Here is a 17,267-nt window from a genome sequence, read left to right as displayed (position 1 = left end):
CCACGTGGGTCTTTCATGATTATACAAATTGCCTGGTCCGATTAGAACACGTCTTTTATAACATTTTAAATGCACTTCGTATTCGAAACACCCTATGTATAACAACGTATGGTTCGGTAGTTGATTAGATTTAAAAGAATGCCCCGTCACCTGCACTGTTGAAAGGAGACTAGGCCCCGAGAGCGATGGCGGTGGGGAGAGTCGTGGAGACAAGAAGGAATGGTGGATAAATGAGAGGAGGGGGCGGCAAAGGGAAAGGAGGTGCCGGAGCGGTGCCTGATCGTAAGCAACGAGGGGCCCGGGCATGAGGCCCCAGCGATCACTGACCGCTTTCGCCGATCCCAGCCGCCAACTAGCCACCTTTCAGCGGCGCAGCCATTGGGGCATCCTCCTGCTTAAGGTCCATTCACATCGCATCGCTAATCAAACCTGACAAAAAAGAATCGTTCTCCGGTGCTTATGGTCCCCGTAAAGTCATGGAAATTGCCTTTATCGACATGGGACCGGCTACCGCCGAGATTAAAAGAGTAAGATTTATGTAATTGTAGATATCCGAATGCCCAAGCCGTTGGTATTAAAAATGTTAATGTTTAATGTTCGTAGGGACTATCAAGATATTGGACCAAATTCGACTCGCAAAATTAATGTCGTTGATAATGATAATTAGAGATACGCTCATTCTGTAAATTTCCGTACGTAATAAAGTTACTCGTAAGTTAACAGCGATTAGTATAATCCTATCTTGTGCAGGATTCATGCTTGCGCGCAAGGCAGTAAGACTCCCTGATACGTCTGTATCGTCCATTGGAGCGGTTACAATAATTGGCGGCGGGGATGTATGTAATATCGACCAAAAATTGCATCTCGACGAAAGCCGGCGAAAATAATCTTCGGGAATGAAGTAACTCTTTCCCGGAAGAACTCGAGATATTTGTGTAATGAGAAAAAATGGCGCGAACTCTCTCGAGATAATCGAAATAGTTAGCAGGTTGCAGTTTCGTTTTACGGCACGTGATACATGCATTTAATCCGCAAAACATCGGACACTCGGGGAATAATATTACGAGTGTTTATAGACGGTTAAAATGCAGTCCACCAGTTGGCAATTACCAAGGCGAGAGGGAACTGGCGAAAGAGTGAAATATAATACTGACTCAAGCCTCGCGGCCTTGGTAAAGATCTTGTAATAACGATCAATGAATACGGATAAAACGTACGCTTAATTGCGAAATCGGTAGCTTACTCATATTGTCAGCAATAACAATAGTGAAGATGAGATCTCGCAAGCTATTCGATTAAGGCATTATGCGTATCTCCGTGAAAAGGAATAAATAAAAGTATGTATGTGTGTGTATATATATATGCGCGCGCGCGCGCGCGCGCACACACACACACACACACACACACACACACACACACAAATATATATATATATATATATTAAAATTAGGAAAATTAAGAAAAACCAGGATAAATGATATGGTAATTTATAATCTTGGATGATCGATTTCGATATAAATGCTATTTGTGATCGTTTAAAATTCGAAGAAATTCGGAGTCTATTGAATCAGTGATTTAAGCGATAATAATGTTCGAAAGATCTTTTGCCAATAGGGGAACCCTACTTCAAGCAGGTAACAAATCACTTTTCAACGATGGAAGGTCAAACTGCTAAGCAGTGTTTTCTAAAAGGCGGAGTCCTTCACAAAAGATCGTTTGATACAATGTTACGCACAATTTCTAACACAATAGACCTAGTCTATAATCGTTGATAAAGTTGTATAAATTTTGTATATAATATTATAAGAAATTAATTTGACCTTTAAAATGACAAATTGGAATCGAAAACTGAAAATGCAAAAACAAATTAATATTGTTTTTCTTGATAATTTCCTTTTTCAGATAATTATAGAATAAGATTTTTTCAGAAATAAAAAGATTTCATTTAAAAAATATAAATAAGAATATTATCTCTGGCAACGAAACACAAGGGTGCAGAAGACATGTAAAAAAATAAAATAAAAATAACTAAATGTATTATATGCAGCCTAATGTATGAAAAATTAATTTTACATGCATAAAATGTAAACTGATGTACACTTTCATCGGAAACAGATGATCACGACGAACGCGATGAAAATCTACAAAAAATATTTGCGGGACAGTTAGAATACAAATGTAAACGGGATTCGCATAAAGGCATCGGGCAAACATTCTTTTTCGAGGTCCCATTCTACGTGACAGAATCGTAGAAATGATGTGAGAACAGATGATGGCGTGGCGAGGTTTCGCGGACGGATCGAACAGCAATACGACAAAAGAATAGAGAGGAAGAGAAGAGGAGAGAAAGAGAAAGATCGACAGGAAAGAAAAAAGGTGGAGAGAAAGACAGGGAAAGGATGACGAAGGGAGCACGAAATGCGGGGAGTACACGGTGCACGAAGAAGAGGAAAGAGGAAGAGAGAGAAAGAAAGAGAAAAGGACGCGCGATGGAAAAAACAGAAAGGGGGGGGGGACAAGGAAATAAGAACGTAGTGGATGGAGGAGGCTGCAGATGCGGAGGAGCCACTGTAAGGACCCAGAGAGTGTACCTGTCTTGTTTTTATAGGCTTGCCAGAACATCGGGACCTGGGTACGAGGATGAGGACGAGGACGACGACGATGACGGCGACGGCGACGATGGCAACGACGGCGACAACGACGATGACGACGACGACGACGACGACGACGACGACGACGATGACGACGACGACGATAGCGACGACGGCGACGAGGAGAAGGCAAGAAACAAAGTGGGAGAAGGAATGATGGTCGCGGAGTGGTGAGCGGTGGAAAGTGGCAGCCGGGGGATCGGCGGCAGCGGCGACAGGGGGGGAGAGGGTAACGGAGCTCGCCAGGGCCTTACAATCCTCCGCCAACCAGTCCTGGTAGAACCGTGGGCCCTATCGGAGTCCTGTACGCGCACGCCGTATCAGCAACGGTGACTTTTCGCCGTCCACGAGATTTTTCTCAGCGTCGAAGAGACGATAATCGCGGGGTCGCTGAACCTGTTTCTCTCTCCCTCTCTTCTTTCGCGAACGCGTTTATCTCATCCTGTTAACACGCGCGCGTGTCGTTTTATCTGTACATTTGTTTTTTTTTTTTTTTTCTGTACGAGACGAATCACCGAGGATGAGACCGCCAGGATCGTAAGGCGCAAGGAGCAAGGTGCAAAAGGTCGATCGTCGACCGAGGGAGCGAGGAGAGGCAAGGAAAGAGAAAGAGAGAGAGAAAGAGAGAGAGAGAGAAAGAGAAAGAGAGAGAGAGAGTGATATGATTGACGTGATGAGGTGAAATCGTGGCGACTCGGTGGTGGTTTAGATGGATCGATGCCGGTTTCGCGAGACCGCACCAGTGGCGTTAGTTGGTATTAGAGATAGGTACCCCTAGGGGAGGGGGGCACGGGGGGGGACCGCACCACATTGATGGAACAGTGATTAACGCGACGGAAAGATGCGGGGTAGTCCTGCCTTCCTCGCCATACTGTTGGGCACGATATTCGGTGTTCTAGGTGCATCTCTGAGCAAAGCGCTCAGGTATAAGGCACCGGATGAGTGCAAGTGGATCACGACCGGCGATGCCGAGGACGACGTGTCGCTCATGTGCCGTCTGCGTACCATCAACAGCGAGCTGGAGAACACGAATTTCAGCGTGATACAGCCGCAGCACACCGTGCGCCTGCGGCTGGAATGCAGCGACGCGCTATTTTACCAGAGTTCGCTGAGCGCCGGGAGCTTCAGGCCGCTCGTCGAGTTGCGAGAACTCGTGATCGAATATTGTAAAATCGGCAATCTGTCGGATGACGCGTTCAAGGGTCTTAAGGAGCTGCGTAATCTCACCGTGAGAACGCATAACACCGACTGGTCCGCCATGGCGCTCGACGTATCCGCTGGAGCGTTCACCGACGAGCTTCGGCAACTGGAGAAGCTCGATCTCGGTGAGAACAATATGTGGGGTATACCGGAGGGCGCGCTCTGTCCTCTGGTTAACCTGGAGGTTCTAAACTTGACGAGAAATCGGCTCAGGGATATCACGAGTTTCCGCTTCAATTCCGCGGCGAGATGTCTGACGAATCTCCGAGAGCTGGATCTCAGTAACAACAGCGTTGAATCCCTGCCAAGCGCGGCATTCTCCGGTCTGACGAGGTTGCACAGCCTGGACTTGCGGTGCAACGCCATCAGCTTCATGGCGGACCGCGCGTTCGAAGGTCTCACGTCACTGGCCATCTTGAAACTCGCTGATAACCGGCTCGCGAGCTTGCCGCCGGAGCTCTTCAACGATGCCAGGGACATACAGGAGATTCACCTCAGAAACAACACGTTGAACGTCTTGCCACCCGGCTTGTTCGGCGAGTTGTCGCAATTGCTGGTGCTGGACCTCTCGCACAATGAATTAACGGCGGAATGGGTGAACGCGGCTACGTTTAGTCGTCTGGTGCGTTTGGTAGTGTTGGATCTCTCAAATAATCGTATCGCGCGACTCGATCCGACCGTCTTTCGCGATTTGTACAGTCTGCAGATACTACGGCTACAGGAGAATCTATTGGAGAGCCTGCCGGAGAACACGTTCTCGGAACTTTACAACCTGCACACGTTGCTGCTCAGCGATAATCAATTGACAGTCATAGATGCCACCACATTGAGCGGCCTTTACGTGCTCAGCCTCCTCTCTCTGGACAACAACCGGTTGCACACAATACACCCAAGTTCCCTGAGAAATGCTTCGTCTCTGCAGGACTTTCATCTTAACGGTAATCGGCTGACATCGGTGCCGGACGCATTGAAAGCCACTCCCCTCCTGCGCACCCTCGACCTCGGCGAGAACCTCATCTCCGAGATACCAAGCGGCACCTTCGACCACGTGGTGCAGCTGTATGGACTTCGATTAACCGAAAATCATATCGGCAATCTCACGAAAGGCGTCTTCGATCGTATCAAGGAACTCAAGATCCTGAACCTTTCGCGAAATCGCATACAGTACATCGAACCCGGTACCTTCGACGAGAATCTGAATCTACAAGCGATACGCCTCGACGGCAATCAGCTGATCGACATCGCCGATCTCTTTACTAAATTACCTAATCTCGTCTGGCTCAACGTGAGCGACAATAAGCTCAAGCTGTTCGATTACGCCATGATCCCAACGGGACTGCAATGGCTGGACATACATTCGAACGAGATCCGGGAGTTAGGCAACCGTTTCGAAATCGAGACGCAGTTGCAGCTGAGCACCTTCGACGCGAGCGAAAACAAACTAACGGAGATCACCGGCAACGCGATCCCCAAGAGCGTCGAACTGTTGTTTCTCAACGATAACCTTATCTCAAAAGTTCAGAGTTACTCGTTTTTCAAGAAGCCGAATCTGACACGAGTCGACTTGAAGGGTAACCAAATACGGAATCTCGAGCCTTACGCGTTGCGTATCACCGCGGTACCGTCGGATCGACCGCTGCCGGAGTTCTACATCGGCGACAATCAGTATCTGTGCGACTGCACCATGGAGTGGTTACAACGCGTCAATCGGCAGAATCAGACGCGCGTACAGCCACGCGTCATGGATCTCGAGAGCATCTACTGCAAACTCCTGTACGATCGCGAGCACGCCTTCGTGCCGCTGGTCGAGGCGTCGCACTCACAGTTTCTCTGCAAGTACGAAACCCACTGCTTCGCCCTGTGCCACTGTTGCGACTTCGACGCGTGCGACTGCGAGATGACGTGTCCGAAGAACTGCACGTGCTATCACGACCAGTCGTGGTCGGCAAACGTGGTGGATTGCTCGAACGGCGGCCACGTCAACAAGCTGCCGGAACAGATACCGATGGACGCCACGCGCCTCTATCTGGACGGGAACGATCTGCGCGTCGTGTCGAGTCACGCTTTTATCGGCCGCAAGAAGCTCAAGGTGCTGTTCCTCAATTCGTCCAACATCGAGATCGTGCAGAACAGGTCGTTCAACGGGCTGCGCGACCTCGAGGATCTGCACCTGCAGGACAACAGGATACGCGAGCTGCGCGGTCACGAGTTCGAGGGACTGGACGCGCTGCGGCAGCTGCATCTGCAACGCAACCGCATCACCGCGATCGGCAACGACACGTTCGCGCCGTTGCGCTCCCTGCGGATGCTACGGCTGCAAAACAATCGTCTGACCACCCTGGCGATATGGTCGTTGCCGAGCTCGATCGAGGTCAGCCTAGCCGGGAATCCCTGGTCCTGCGAGTGCGACTATCTGCAGAGTTATCGCGAGTGGTCGCGTAGTCCGAATATTCGCGTCACCGACGCGGCCGCGTTGCGCTGCGTGTACAACGTCACGGAATTCGAGTCGTTCGGCGACGAAGTGTTCGCGGATGACGAGTTTGGTTTCCCGGTGAGCACGGGTACGCCAGGTGATCGCGAGCGCGCCGGCAATGAGAGTGTCGTTTGCACCGGTACGATCAGCATCGACAACGACATTCGTCACAACTACACTAAGACCATTATCGAGAAGCAGGTTCTACAGGATTACCTGCCGTTGCTCGTCGCCACTTCCGCTACTTCGCTCGTCGTTATACTTTTGTGCATGCTCGCCTTCGTGTTTCGTCACGAGCTGCGCGTGTGGTTTCACTCGCGTTTCGGCGTGCGAATATTCTATCGGAATCACGAGGTCGACCGGGACGATCGAGACAAGTTGTTCGACGCCTTTGTGAGTTACAGCTCGAAGGACGAGGCATTCGTCGCCGAGGAACTGGCACCGGTGCTCGAGATGGGCAATCCCTCGTACAAGCTATGTCTTCACTATCGGGATTTTCCGGTCGGCAGCTTCATAGCCGACACCATTGTCCAAGCGGTGGAGTCGTCGCGCAGAACGATAATGGTGCTATCGGAGAACTTCATTAAGTCCGAATGGTGTCGCTTCGACTTCAAGTCGGCGCACCACCAGGTGCTGAGAGACAGAAGACGCCGACTGATCCTCGTGTTGGTCGGCGACGTGCACCAGCGCGATCTCGATCCGGACATACGGCTGTACTTAAAGACGAACACGTATCTGCAGTGGGGCGACAAGCTCTTCTGGGAGAAGCTGCGATTCGCGTTACCGGACGTGCCGAACAATCAGCGCGCGACGCAGAGGACGAGGCAGCCACCGCCGGTCCGACGGCAGCACAACAACAGGACGTCCAACGGATCGCGCACCGTATCCGTCCACATATAAATCAAATCCGAGCGCATCCGAGTGCCGTTTATCGAACGAGAGTGCAACAGGATCCGTGCGAGGATGCAACGGGAGAAGAAACGCGAGTTTTACGTCGAGGATCTTGTGTGCGCGACTCCACGGCGGCTCCACATTTTCGACGAACGACGTGTGCAATACGACGGTATACTACCTAGAGTGTGTAAATACAAACGGAGGAGAGTTTTGTATGTATAAATAGAGCGTGCCGAGGCGCGGCGAGAGGAGGCCACGTGTACATAGACGGTGTGTGATAAGAGAGTGAGAAGATATTTAAAACGCGCTTTCCACGCGCGGAAACGCGTATATATATATATATACTCGGTGTGCCACACGTAGATTCTGTAAATTTGTTGCAGCGCGTCTCTGGACGAGAGTGGTTAGCTGAAACTCGTTGTAAATAGGACGTCGTCCGCTCGGTCGCGAATCACGACCGGACCGGCACCGTTATTCGGCTCGTGGAACGTGCGACGAATGTGCACGTTGGGTGCGTATACGTATGTGAATGTGTGATCGTGCCGTGATCGTGGAACGCGAGAAATGTGCCTGCAGCCTGTCGCGCTTCTGGTAGCCCAGCGTGCGGTCCCGCATATTTAAAAAATTCACTGCTTTTCATCATCATGTGCACGTTCGTTTACAGTTGAAGTCGGCAACGTTACTTGTCGATTACAGTGCGAATAGTTTCACGAAATCGGCAACACCACACGCTGGATTTTTCGGGTGCCGAATGTCGCATTGGTGTAATAATTTTAATTTCGACAGCTATCTCACGCATGTGGGTGCCTCCACGATCAACCCTTAGAGTTAAAATATCGAGCCGAGAAGAATGTCTCGGGACCCGTTTGAATCTCGACTTGATTGTTTAGATAGCTTGGCTCAAGCCGCTGCGCCAACAGTGATACCACTTCCTAATTATAATTATTATGTATATTTAATTGTATTTACATTTCTCTTCCCTCTGGTTGATGACGAATTTCATCCAGGAACACGAGCTTACGAGCATCTCAGTCAGGCTAAAGCTGACGCTCCACGGTGATAATGAAAAATTTTGGACGCGGACATTGTAAAATATTACTTTAGTCTTATTTATTTCGTTCCAATCGATAAAAGACCTTTTTATATGACTTGGGTGCGCCGCGTTTTATAACGCGAGTGTGACGAAAAACGGAGACAGTGTAACAACGAAGCTCGCTTGCCGTTGATTAACGATTAATTTAAGAAACCGTAATTTACATGCCGCGTGGAATTTCTTGAATTCGACGGTGTCTCAGTGTCAGAGTTAAATCAACAAACGAAATTTTAATTTTAAATTTAAAAATTTTAATATTTTTATATACAAACTTGGTGTACACGAAATATAAATTGTATATATTTTTATAAATGTATAACGGCGAGACAGTGCATTTATATTCATTGCACAGATGGCTCAATCACATTTTGGTAATAACTTCAACATCATGAAAGCATCAGGGTGCAGACGACGCAAGATGAAATAAACCTTACGTATCTTATTCGAAATGCGACAGTCGAATTCAAAATGCGCGTTATGTGCAAGGAAACTAAAGTGCTGCTGCAAATATTCGAGATATAATGTACAAACGTAAAATCATCTTCTTTAGCTTTCCTCGCAAGCGGTTATCATGTTTCGCAAACTGTTCGACATCATGAGAAAAAGATATTATTCTAGAATAAAAGCTATATGACTGAATAATAAAACATTCTATTTTTATGTTTTTAATTCTTTTGTTTCACTTTGATTCTTCCCTAATCGCATTACATGCCGAATTTTAATTCCAAAAATATGTCGTATAGATTGCTGAAAAAACTTTCGACTATTAAACACATCAATATTTTTTAAAGACGTTCATTCAACGTCGTGTCTCATCGCGTTTTATCTGCAATCTTAGTTCTCAAATTATATATATATATTTTTTTTTTTCAAGACAAAATATTGCTTTCTTTAACCGTACTTGTTGAGAGAAATATCAAAGGCGCATTAAAGCAAATTTACAAACGGCATGCAATGCACTTTCTCATTTTCAGTTAATGCAATAAAATGACAAAGCGGTATACGCGATATTCACGGCATGACAATTAAATCCACTATTTCGATGCAGGCTTTGTGCGCCATTTTCTGAGGTAGCTCGAGAACAAAACAATACTTTATGTTAATCGAGTCACGTCTGTATACATTGTCATCACGTCTTGTTACCGTTGCATCAGCGGAATAAGTAATATCTACCTGAGGATAATAGAAAAGAGACAATTTGGTAGGAAACAGCTAAGAGAAAATTTCGTGTTATGGCCTATAACAAATTAAATTAAATTCTCTCGTTACGTTATTTTAATTCTAGCGGACTACCACAATAATGCATTTAAAGATACTAAAAAACAATCTAAAAATTCCAGCTGCAATTTTAGTTTATAAAATTAAATTCTCATATTCAATATGATTGAAATATTTCGGAAAAATGTAATATCACGGCATGCAGAAAAGAAAGTGACAATTATAATAACGCGATAAGAAAAGTTGGAAAGATGCAAGAATCTGATTTGTCAGTTACGGATGTCCGATCTTGCCGCAATGATGGCATGAGATATCTGCATAGGAGCGGGTAGCATAGGAGAGCGCGAGCTAAATGAGCCAACGCTGGAAAATTGTAGCTACGTGAAAACGTTCGCGAAAGTTACGTTATTACACGGCCCGCGATTGCGTGTAATCGTCGTGTAATCAATGCTGGCGTAACGGCCACCAGCGCGGGCGAGTCGATCGATGCGCGAAATAAGCGGTGGTAGCGGCGAACCGTTCGCGGTCGATTGCGAGATCGAGGAATAACGCAAGTATATACCGTAACGGTGTCGCGAAGCCGGTGCACGATAACGAATATATGCACGCGGCAGAAAGCGGCAGAAAGCGGCAGAAAGCGGCAGAAAGCGGCAGAAGTCCGTCGACTGTGCCGGGAGAGTCCCACCCTACATACCGCAACTGCCGGGGCATTTTGCGGTTTGGCTAATGACACGCGGAATTCGCAATCGCATTGTACTCCGCGGCGTTCGTCATTCCGCCAACGGATCGCAGCCGCGATCTAACATTTGCCCGAGCCGAGCCGAGCCGAGCCGCTTTCCGCGCACCTCTCGCGCGGCGCGTAGATAGATCGATCAATCCCGATGGACGTTCTCTTCGATGAGAGAACACAGCGCAATATCGGTTATCATCACGCGCGTGACATTTAACTCGGCTCGGCAAATCATTTCCGACGACTAATCAAAACAATCGGCGTCCGCGATTAGTCCATCCGACACCTATTTCGCTCGCAGCCCCGTGTCGTCATCGCTCGTCCAATTTACATTAGTCACGATATTCCGACATCTCAATTTTTACTTTCATCCTTACTCGTATCCTTGAAAGATGCGAAAGACGCGGAGGCTTGACACGCAGAGGTACGCAGAGGAAATTTCTAATCGCGACTTGTCGATTTGTCGGGGCGTAGATCGCGATCAGCCGTGATAGCGAGCGCCTCTATCGGGAGCGGTAACAAGTCAACGCTCCTATCTGCCGATCCTGTTCTGCCACTTTTGTAATTAACAAGTCCTTAACAACATATCACGGGTAAAACACTCTTTGCATCGCTTATGTTCTCCGTTGAAAGCGCCTGGTCAAGGCGGGCTCGTGGCCGTCAACCAGTCCCCTCGAGTATAATTTAATGTACTGAGAAAAATCGGAGATACACCACTACGGGCCCTCTGCGCGCTCGCGCGATGGCGAGAGGAAGAAATTATATACGAACGGAAGGGCAAGAGATCGTAAGATCTCTCAATGGTCTAGATACTCCAGGCCGCACTCCTGGGCGCGGATAGAGTGGCGAAAGGAACGGAATCAGGCGTGTCTATCTATATCTCGCCAGGATAAGTAATGAACCGGACAAAAAGCATTTTTGAACGCACGCGCGGCCTGATAATGCGAGATTGTGTAAGGAGTTTATAAACCTGTTCCCCATTTTGTTCGTTTATCCAACTTAACAAGACAAGACGAGCGCGCACGATCGGGTAAGTAACGAGACGGAGAAATCGGCGGCGCGATGAAATCTGAAATTAAAGAGCGGCCATTAAAATTGATACAGCCGACGTCTTTATACCGCGATTCGAATCGAGGCGACTGTTGGCAACACAGTTGGCGGCAGCGACTACGCGAGCAATAATATTGAATACGGGACCAAGTCGGGCGCGAGTCGGTAGGGTACCAAGTACCACCGGGTAACGGGGCCTTCCGATAAAACGACCGACAAGTGAGGAGTTTTAATGCGCATAAAGTCTTACGTAGGTCTTTACAGCGGAAAATAATGAATTAGGAGCGATAAAGCGCGGGGAGCGCGCTCACTTATTCCTCGTCGTGCGCTTCTTTCGTCCCCGGCGCAGTCATAATACTCGCCTGCTCCTAACATTTCGCAGCTCGCTAACTCGTTCGCGAAGTAGTTAAAGCGCAGCTTCCCCGAGAATGCAGTCCGAGAGTGCCCGCCGACCTCCTTCAATCGCCGTCCTCTCTTTCTCCCCCGTCCGCTAATCTGGTCGCCGATGCTTTATGCGATACTAACGGAATTTCTGTTTGCATTATCTGCCGGAACGGTATACGTCACTTGCACGCCTTCGTCATCGTCGTTCATCGCTCATCTTGGAGTCGCGCCGGGCCCCGAGGAAGGGGATTTCGTGTCTCGAATCGACACCGCCGATCAATTCAAATCGCCGTGTCGGATCATTGAGCAGCCGCGTTTTTATCACAAGTCCGTTGAATCGTCCAAGCCGCAAATCGTTCCCACTCGCGGGAGAAAGAGAGAAGGAGCGCGCGCGGCGACGCTCGAGTCGGTTATTCCGGTTGAGATTTGCGAAATTCAAGCGGTACTCACGAGGCGCATTAAATCATACGCGAGTCAGGATTTGTGTCATGTTCGTGATTATACAGCCGTTGGAAAGTGGGCGACGCGACGCGAAGTGCACGACGACTATAATCGCCCGCGACATAATCGTGATTAATTAAGATAACTCTTGAGAACTCTTCCCTCCCCCCTCTCCCCCCCTCCGTCTCTCTCTTTCTCTCTCGCATCTCTCGTGCATTATTTCGCCTTCGAATTCGCTTCGCCGGTAATTGCAATCTTTAAGCGCATTTTTGATGGCACAACTAATCGCCAGTTGCGCAGCGTTACTTGCACATCTCGCGCTTGCGCGGCGCGAAGAGGATCGACGGAAGTCGAGCGTGAAAAAAGGAGCCCCGTACCCTCAATTATCCCCGACCTCGCGCTCTCTTGTCGACTGTGAACTTTATATTCGCGGGTACAGTTATCGCGATTGAGAATTTAGTGTCCCGCTTGCATTGTCTCGCGAATGCATATTTCACACGTGCGCTATCCATACAGTTGGCCGCCGCCACCGCCGCCGCCGCCGCCGCTGCCGCGGCCGCGGCCGCGGCCGTCGTGTAGCCGCTGCGGCTTGCTGATTATGCGAACCGTGGTACAGTCGGTTACCCTCTCGCATACACATACGAGCGCGAGGTAACACCGCGTGTAACATCATAATATAACTCGCAGAAATCATCCGTACTCCTTGTATACGCGAACTTTCAAATGTGGGCAAAAGAGCAGAATAATGGCGCCGAAGCGCGCGACGCTGCTGCGGCATTTCAGGCAAATGACCGGCAATTAATTTCGTCCCTTACTTACTTACCTTCGTCATAAAAGAGTATCGTATCCTTTGCGACCGTACGCATTCCTGAAGCGCGACACGCATGTGTCTCGCGTGTGTCTCGATTAATGACTACACTTAATATAAAAATGATGATATATATGTGTACACTTTAACATAATAGTTTGGGCTATATCGGTTACATTTTCCGAACTATCGAAATATTATTGCTTCTTTAAAATTATTGCAGTTTTAATAATATTTCTTACTCTCTATCGATCTGTGTAAAATGCACGCGTTGATCACTACGTATTTAAAATAATGTCCAATCAAAATGTCGATGACGCTAAGATATAAAGTTAAGATATAAATTTTGCAATTTATTTCGGAACTGTCGTGAAACGTTTTACGACTGCAGCAAACGAGTTTCTATCGTTTATCCTGTCAGATGCAATTAATCAGAAGCGCGGTAAGATAAATTTCTCCTGAAAGGAGATACGTCGATTTCTCGTCATCTCGATGATGAAGTCAGTTTGACGAACGTCTCTCGGTAGAGAAGATATTTCGTGATTTCACGTTCGCCCATTACGATGCGCGATCGTCGGATAAATGGACTTTTAACGAACCCCGCGAGCGCCGGATAATTCGATTTATTAAGCAAGTGTTGCCTCGTCCCGAACAAGCATCGCTAATATTGACGGAGGTGGATCTGCCTGTCGCTGCGAGACTGACACTGGCGGAAGAAACATTCCGAGGCGAGAGCTGTTCGCTCGATCGATTACAAAGCACTTTCGCGGAACATTGAATTGGATCCAACCTCTTCGGGTTCGGGGATGAGAGAGAGAGAGAGAGAGAGGGGGGGGGAAGGAGAAGGGGGAGAGAGGTAAAAAAAATACAAGTTGCACCGACCGACCGACCGACCGACCGACCGATCGGTGACTTTAATCAACTCTTTGCAAGCGCAACTCCTCGAGAGTTCGCGGGGCGTGTCGGGTACCATTCCGGCGCTCTCTCGTGTGTATGACTACAAGTGTGGCTTGGGAGAGACTTCGTAATAATACCACGGGATCCCGTTGACACGCTTCGTCGCGCATTAAAGCCAGCTGACAATCCGCCGAAGTTTTCGACATTTTCAGACCACGCTGATATGGTCGTTGCGCTTGCCATTCCGTGGGCCATGGTTATCCCTCAACTTGCAACAACGGAGCCCTCGGGGATTCCATTGCAATTTCATCGTTGCGACTACCGCTCTATTCCACTCTTCGTCTAGTTCCTTGAAATTTTCTATTCTGAGATCTACCCTCATATGTGCTAATTGTGCGCGGCCATATGTGTGTTTCGTTTTATCAAATATTCTGTCGCAGCGAAATGTTTCACCGGTCTCTGCATAATATAATGCAAATATATGCGACGGTCGTTAGGATTATAAGGGATTAGTCGCGTAGCACGAATTGAGTTGATCCAATCAAGCATTGACCCGGCAATTAAGGATTAACCCTCGCATCTTGTATACAAACGTTGCTGCTCCGACTGGACTCGCGAAGTCCCTTTGTGTACCTTTCTCAACTTTGCGTTTATATTTCAGGAATAATTGGTCTATATAAATATATTTTCTACAAATATATTTTAAAATGTTTTGTATAAACATGTTGTACAAATATATTTTAAAAATAATTATCCAAACATTTTTCACATTTAATTCTATTCGAATAAATTGCATCCTCTGTTGCTCGCAGCGTAGACTATCTCTCGTTAAAACTGAAAATTGGTATTTATATAAAGCGGAATTAAGTAAAACATTTCCCAAACCGCGTTAAAGGTAACCGAAAAAATAACAAATGCATCTCTTTGGTCTCGTCACTTTAATTACATCCGGGGATCCTAGTAATAGATGCGGAGTTAAGCCAAACTTGTACAACATTGTTGACTCTGGCACGATCAAAGCACTTTCGTATGTAAATGAAATTGTTTTAAGTTTTCAATTACAGAGGAGAGAAATGCATCCCTATTAAGAATCACCACATGACATGCATCCACACCGACGAGCGATTCTATCGAGAATACGCGCGACAGTTAATTTGTATCGACAATAATTTTTTGTAGGTAGACGACGTCGTGCGGCAATGTAAATTTCTGTGAAAGCTGTGAAATAACCATAAGAGAGAGAGAGAGAGAGAGAGAGAGAGAGAGAGAGAGAAAGAGGGAGAGAGAGAGAGAGAGATATGGATGCACACATGAGCGCAACCTCGTACACGCGAGCGTAGCCTTGCGGGAAGAAACATCTGCTGCTGAGAGAAAATGAGCACAGCTGCAAACGATCGAAATTCTCGAGCACGACCATTCGCCCCGATTTCGTGTCACGCGCGCAACGGCAAACGCGCAAAACAATGAAAACTTGGAAACGGCGAAGCCTCTCCGTGTTCTCTCCAGCTCTCGGGTGCATCTGCGACCGTCGATAAGATTACTTCCAGGATAACAATCATCCACTACGTCAGTCGCAAACGTATAATTTAAGCTTCCGCGGTTTCTCTTCTCTTTTGTTGTGAAACGAAAGCAACTCTCCGAGTTTTTTTTTTTTTTTTTTTTAAGTTACGTTACATTCGGCAATTTGTTAGAATGTGACTACCGATAACACTTTTTTAACGCACTCCCATCCAAGATATTTACGCACTTTTACATTTTGATATCGGTATCTGTTCTCCTCATCAAGTATATGGTGCATGTTTCAATTTCTTTTTTACGTAACACGTACGTTTTATTGAAATAAATATTTTTTGTAATTCCTAGAAGTGTTAATTTTAATAGCTCGCAATTCCATGCCTCGTATAGTTTCATGTAGTTTATTATTATAAAGCAAGTTTTACTGACATTTTTCCGAAAGTACCAGTTCCCGAACATTCGTTACAAGGAATCTGATTATACTCCTCACTCAATTTCACGCGGCTGCGAATAGAAGCTTCGCAGCATGATCACGGTTCGCGGTCGTTCGAACAGCAAGGAGAGGAAGGCTAACACGAAGGGTGAGATCTATGTCCTTCCGCGGTATGGACGCGCGAACGTGCGATTTAACGCCCGGCTAAAGCAGGAATTAAGTTATACGTTGATCGTGATAAGTAGGAACTCCCCGTCGAATGATTAATACCGCGTGCCTCGACGCTCGCGCGCTCGTTGGGATTTATCGGTACGCATCGTTGGAGATTCCATTGCCGTAATTCTCGTGCAGGTTTGCACTCCGTGAGGATCTCTCGGGATGCACTCAGAAAAACGAACGAGCGACGACGATGTCCCGTGTGACCCTGGGCGTGCTCCCGGCTTGTAAAGACGCGCTTTTACCAACTCGCACTCGGAAAATCGTCCCTAGGAAAGTTCATAAATGGAAATTAGAGATGGATATTAACTAGTACGCGAGCCACTGTAAGTGAAAAAAAAAAAAAAAAAAAAAAACCCCATCGCCGGATTTCTCCTCCATTCGGACTATGTAAATAAAACTTCCGCGTTATCCGCGGCGATCAAACTCGCTCGACGCGTCGCCGTCTCTTCCTCCTTTCGCCATTCGTTCCGCGGTGCTGCTCACGCGGACCTTATTTGGTAGCCAGCGGCCCTTTCTGCGAAAAAAGAACGTTTGATACTTTCCCAAGACCGTCCCGGGATGCGCGATTTCCATAATGAAATTTCATATGGAAATGCTTTCGGGATTTGCGGCCTGCGGAAAGTGCGATTCGCGCACGAGCGTGTCCGAGGGGATAGGGGGGAGGGAGGGAGGGAGGGAGGGAGGGAGAGAGGGAGAGAGAGGGAGAGAGAGAGAGATATATATATATGCAGTTTTTCCTTCCTCTCTCTTTTTTTTTCTATTCCATTCGGCACGACAAGCAGTTGGCGCGTTTAGCCACGCGGCCGTACCGAGTACGCTTCACTTGTCGATAAATCGGATATCGATATTACGATGAAATATCTGCAACAACTTGCAATGACAAAATTGGAATTTCGCGAAATGAAACAACGGCGAATCCCACCGGACCGTGACCTCGGTGAGGATGTCTTTTCTAATTTAAGGTATATCGAATGACCGCGCCGTATGCTGTATGCCGGTGTATTTTATTGTGCTAAAACGTCGACAGATGCAAATCGAATCGATCCGACGGCCGATACGATCCTCAATCGAGTGGTTCTCCCGAACACAGAAGAAACACTCGGCACTCCGTGCGCCGAGTACTTTATATTCCGCGAGGCGAATCCGCGGAGAAATTTTTCTATTCCGATGGCTGCTTAAGTTTCTTCAACGAAACTATACTCGAGGGTTAGTTCTCTTTCCCCCTCTCGCGATTAACATTTAACTCCGGAGTTTTATTACT

General features: G+C 47.5%; 2 protein-coding genes across 2 annotated transcripts in view; one reads left to right on the top strand and one right to left on the bottom strand.

The window, feature by feature from the left end:
• Su(var)3-3 (lysine-specific histone demethylase Su(var)3-3) overlaps positions 1-17,267 on the bottom strand; it is a 100,133-nt gene that overhangs the window by 38,941 nt on the left and 43,925 nt on the right. The window lies entirely within an intron of this gene.
• On the top strand, positions 2,066-8,980 carry Tollo (Toll-like receptor Tollo). Its single transcript, XM_089078376.1, has 2 exons — positions 2,066-7,488; positions 7,602-8,980. Exon 1 carries the CDS (start codon positions 3,493-3,495, stop codon positions 7,222-7,224), a length of 3,732 nt encoding a protein of 1,243 aa, XP_088934502.1. The 5' UTR covers positions 2,066-3,492; the 3' UTR covers positions 7,225-7,488; positions 7,602-8,980.

This window comes from Pogonomyrmex barbatus, unplaced genomic scaffold (assembly GCF_055798465.1).
Source record: "Pogonomyrmex barbatus isolate J1 unplaced genomic scaffold, ASM5579846v1 scaffold22, whole genome shotgun sequence".
In the NCBI taxonomy this organism is placed as follows: domain Eukaryota; kingdom Metazoa; phylum Arthropoda; class Insecta; order Hymenoptera; family Formicidae; genus Pogonomyrmex; species Pogonomyrmex barbatus.
Note: the sequence above shows the minus strand (reverse complement) of the source record. Positions and strands in the feature narration are given on the sequence as shown.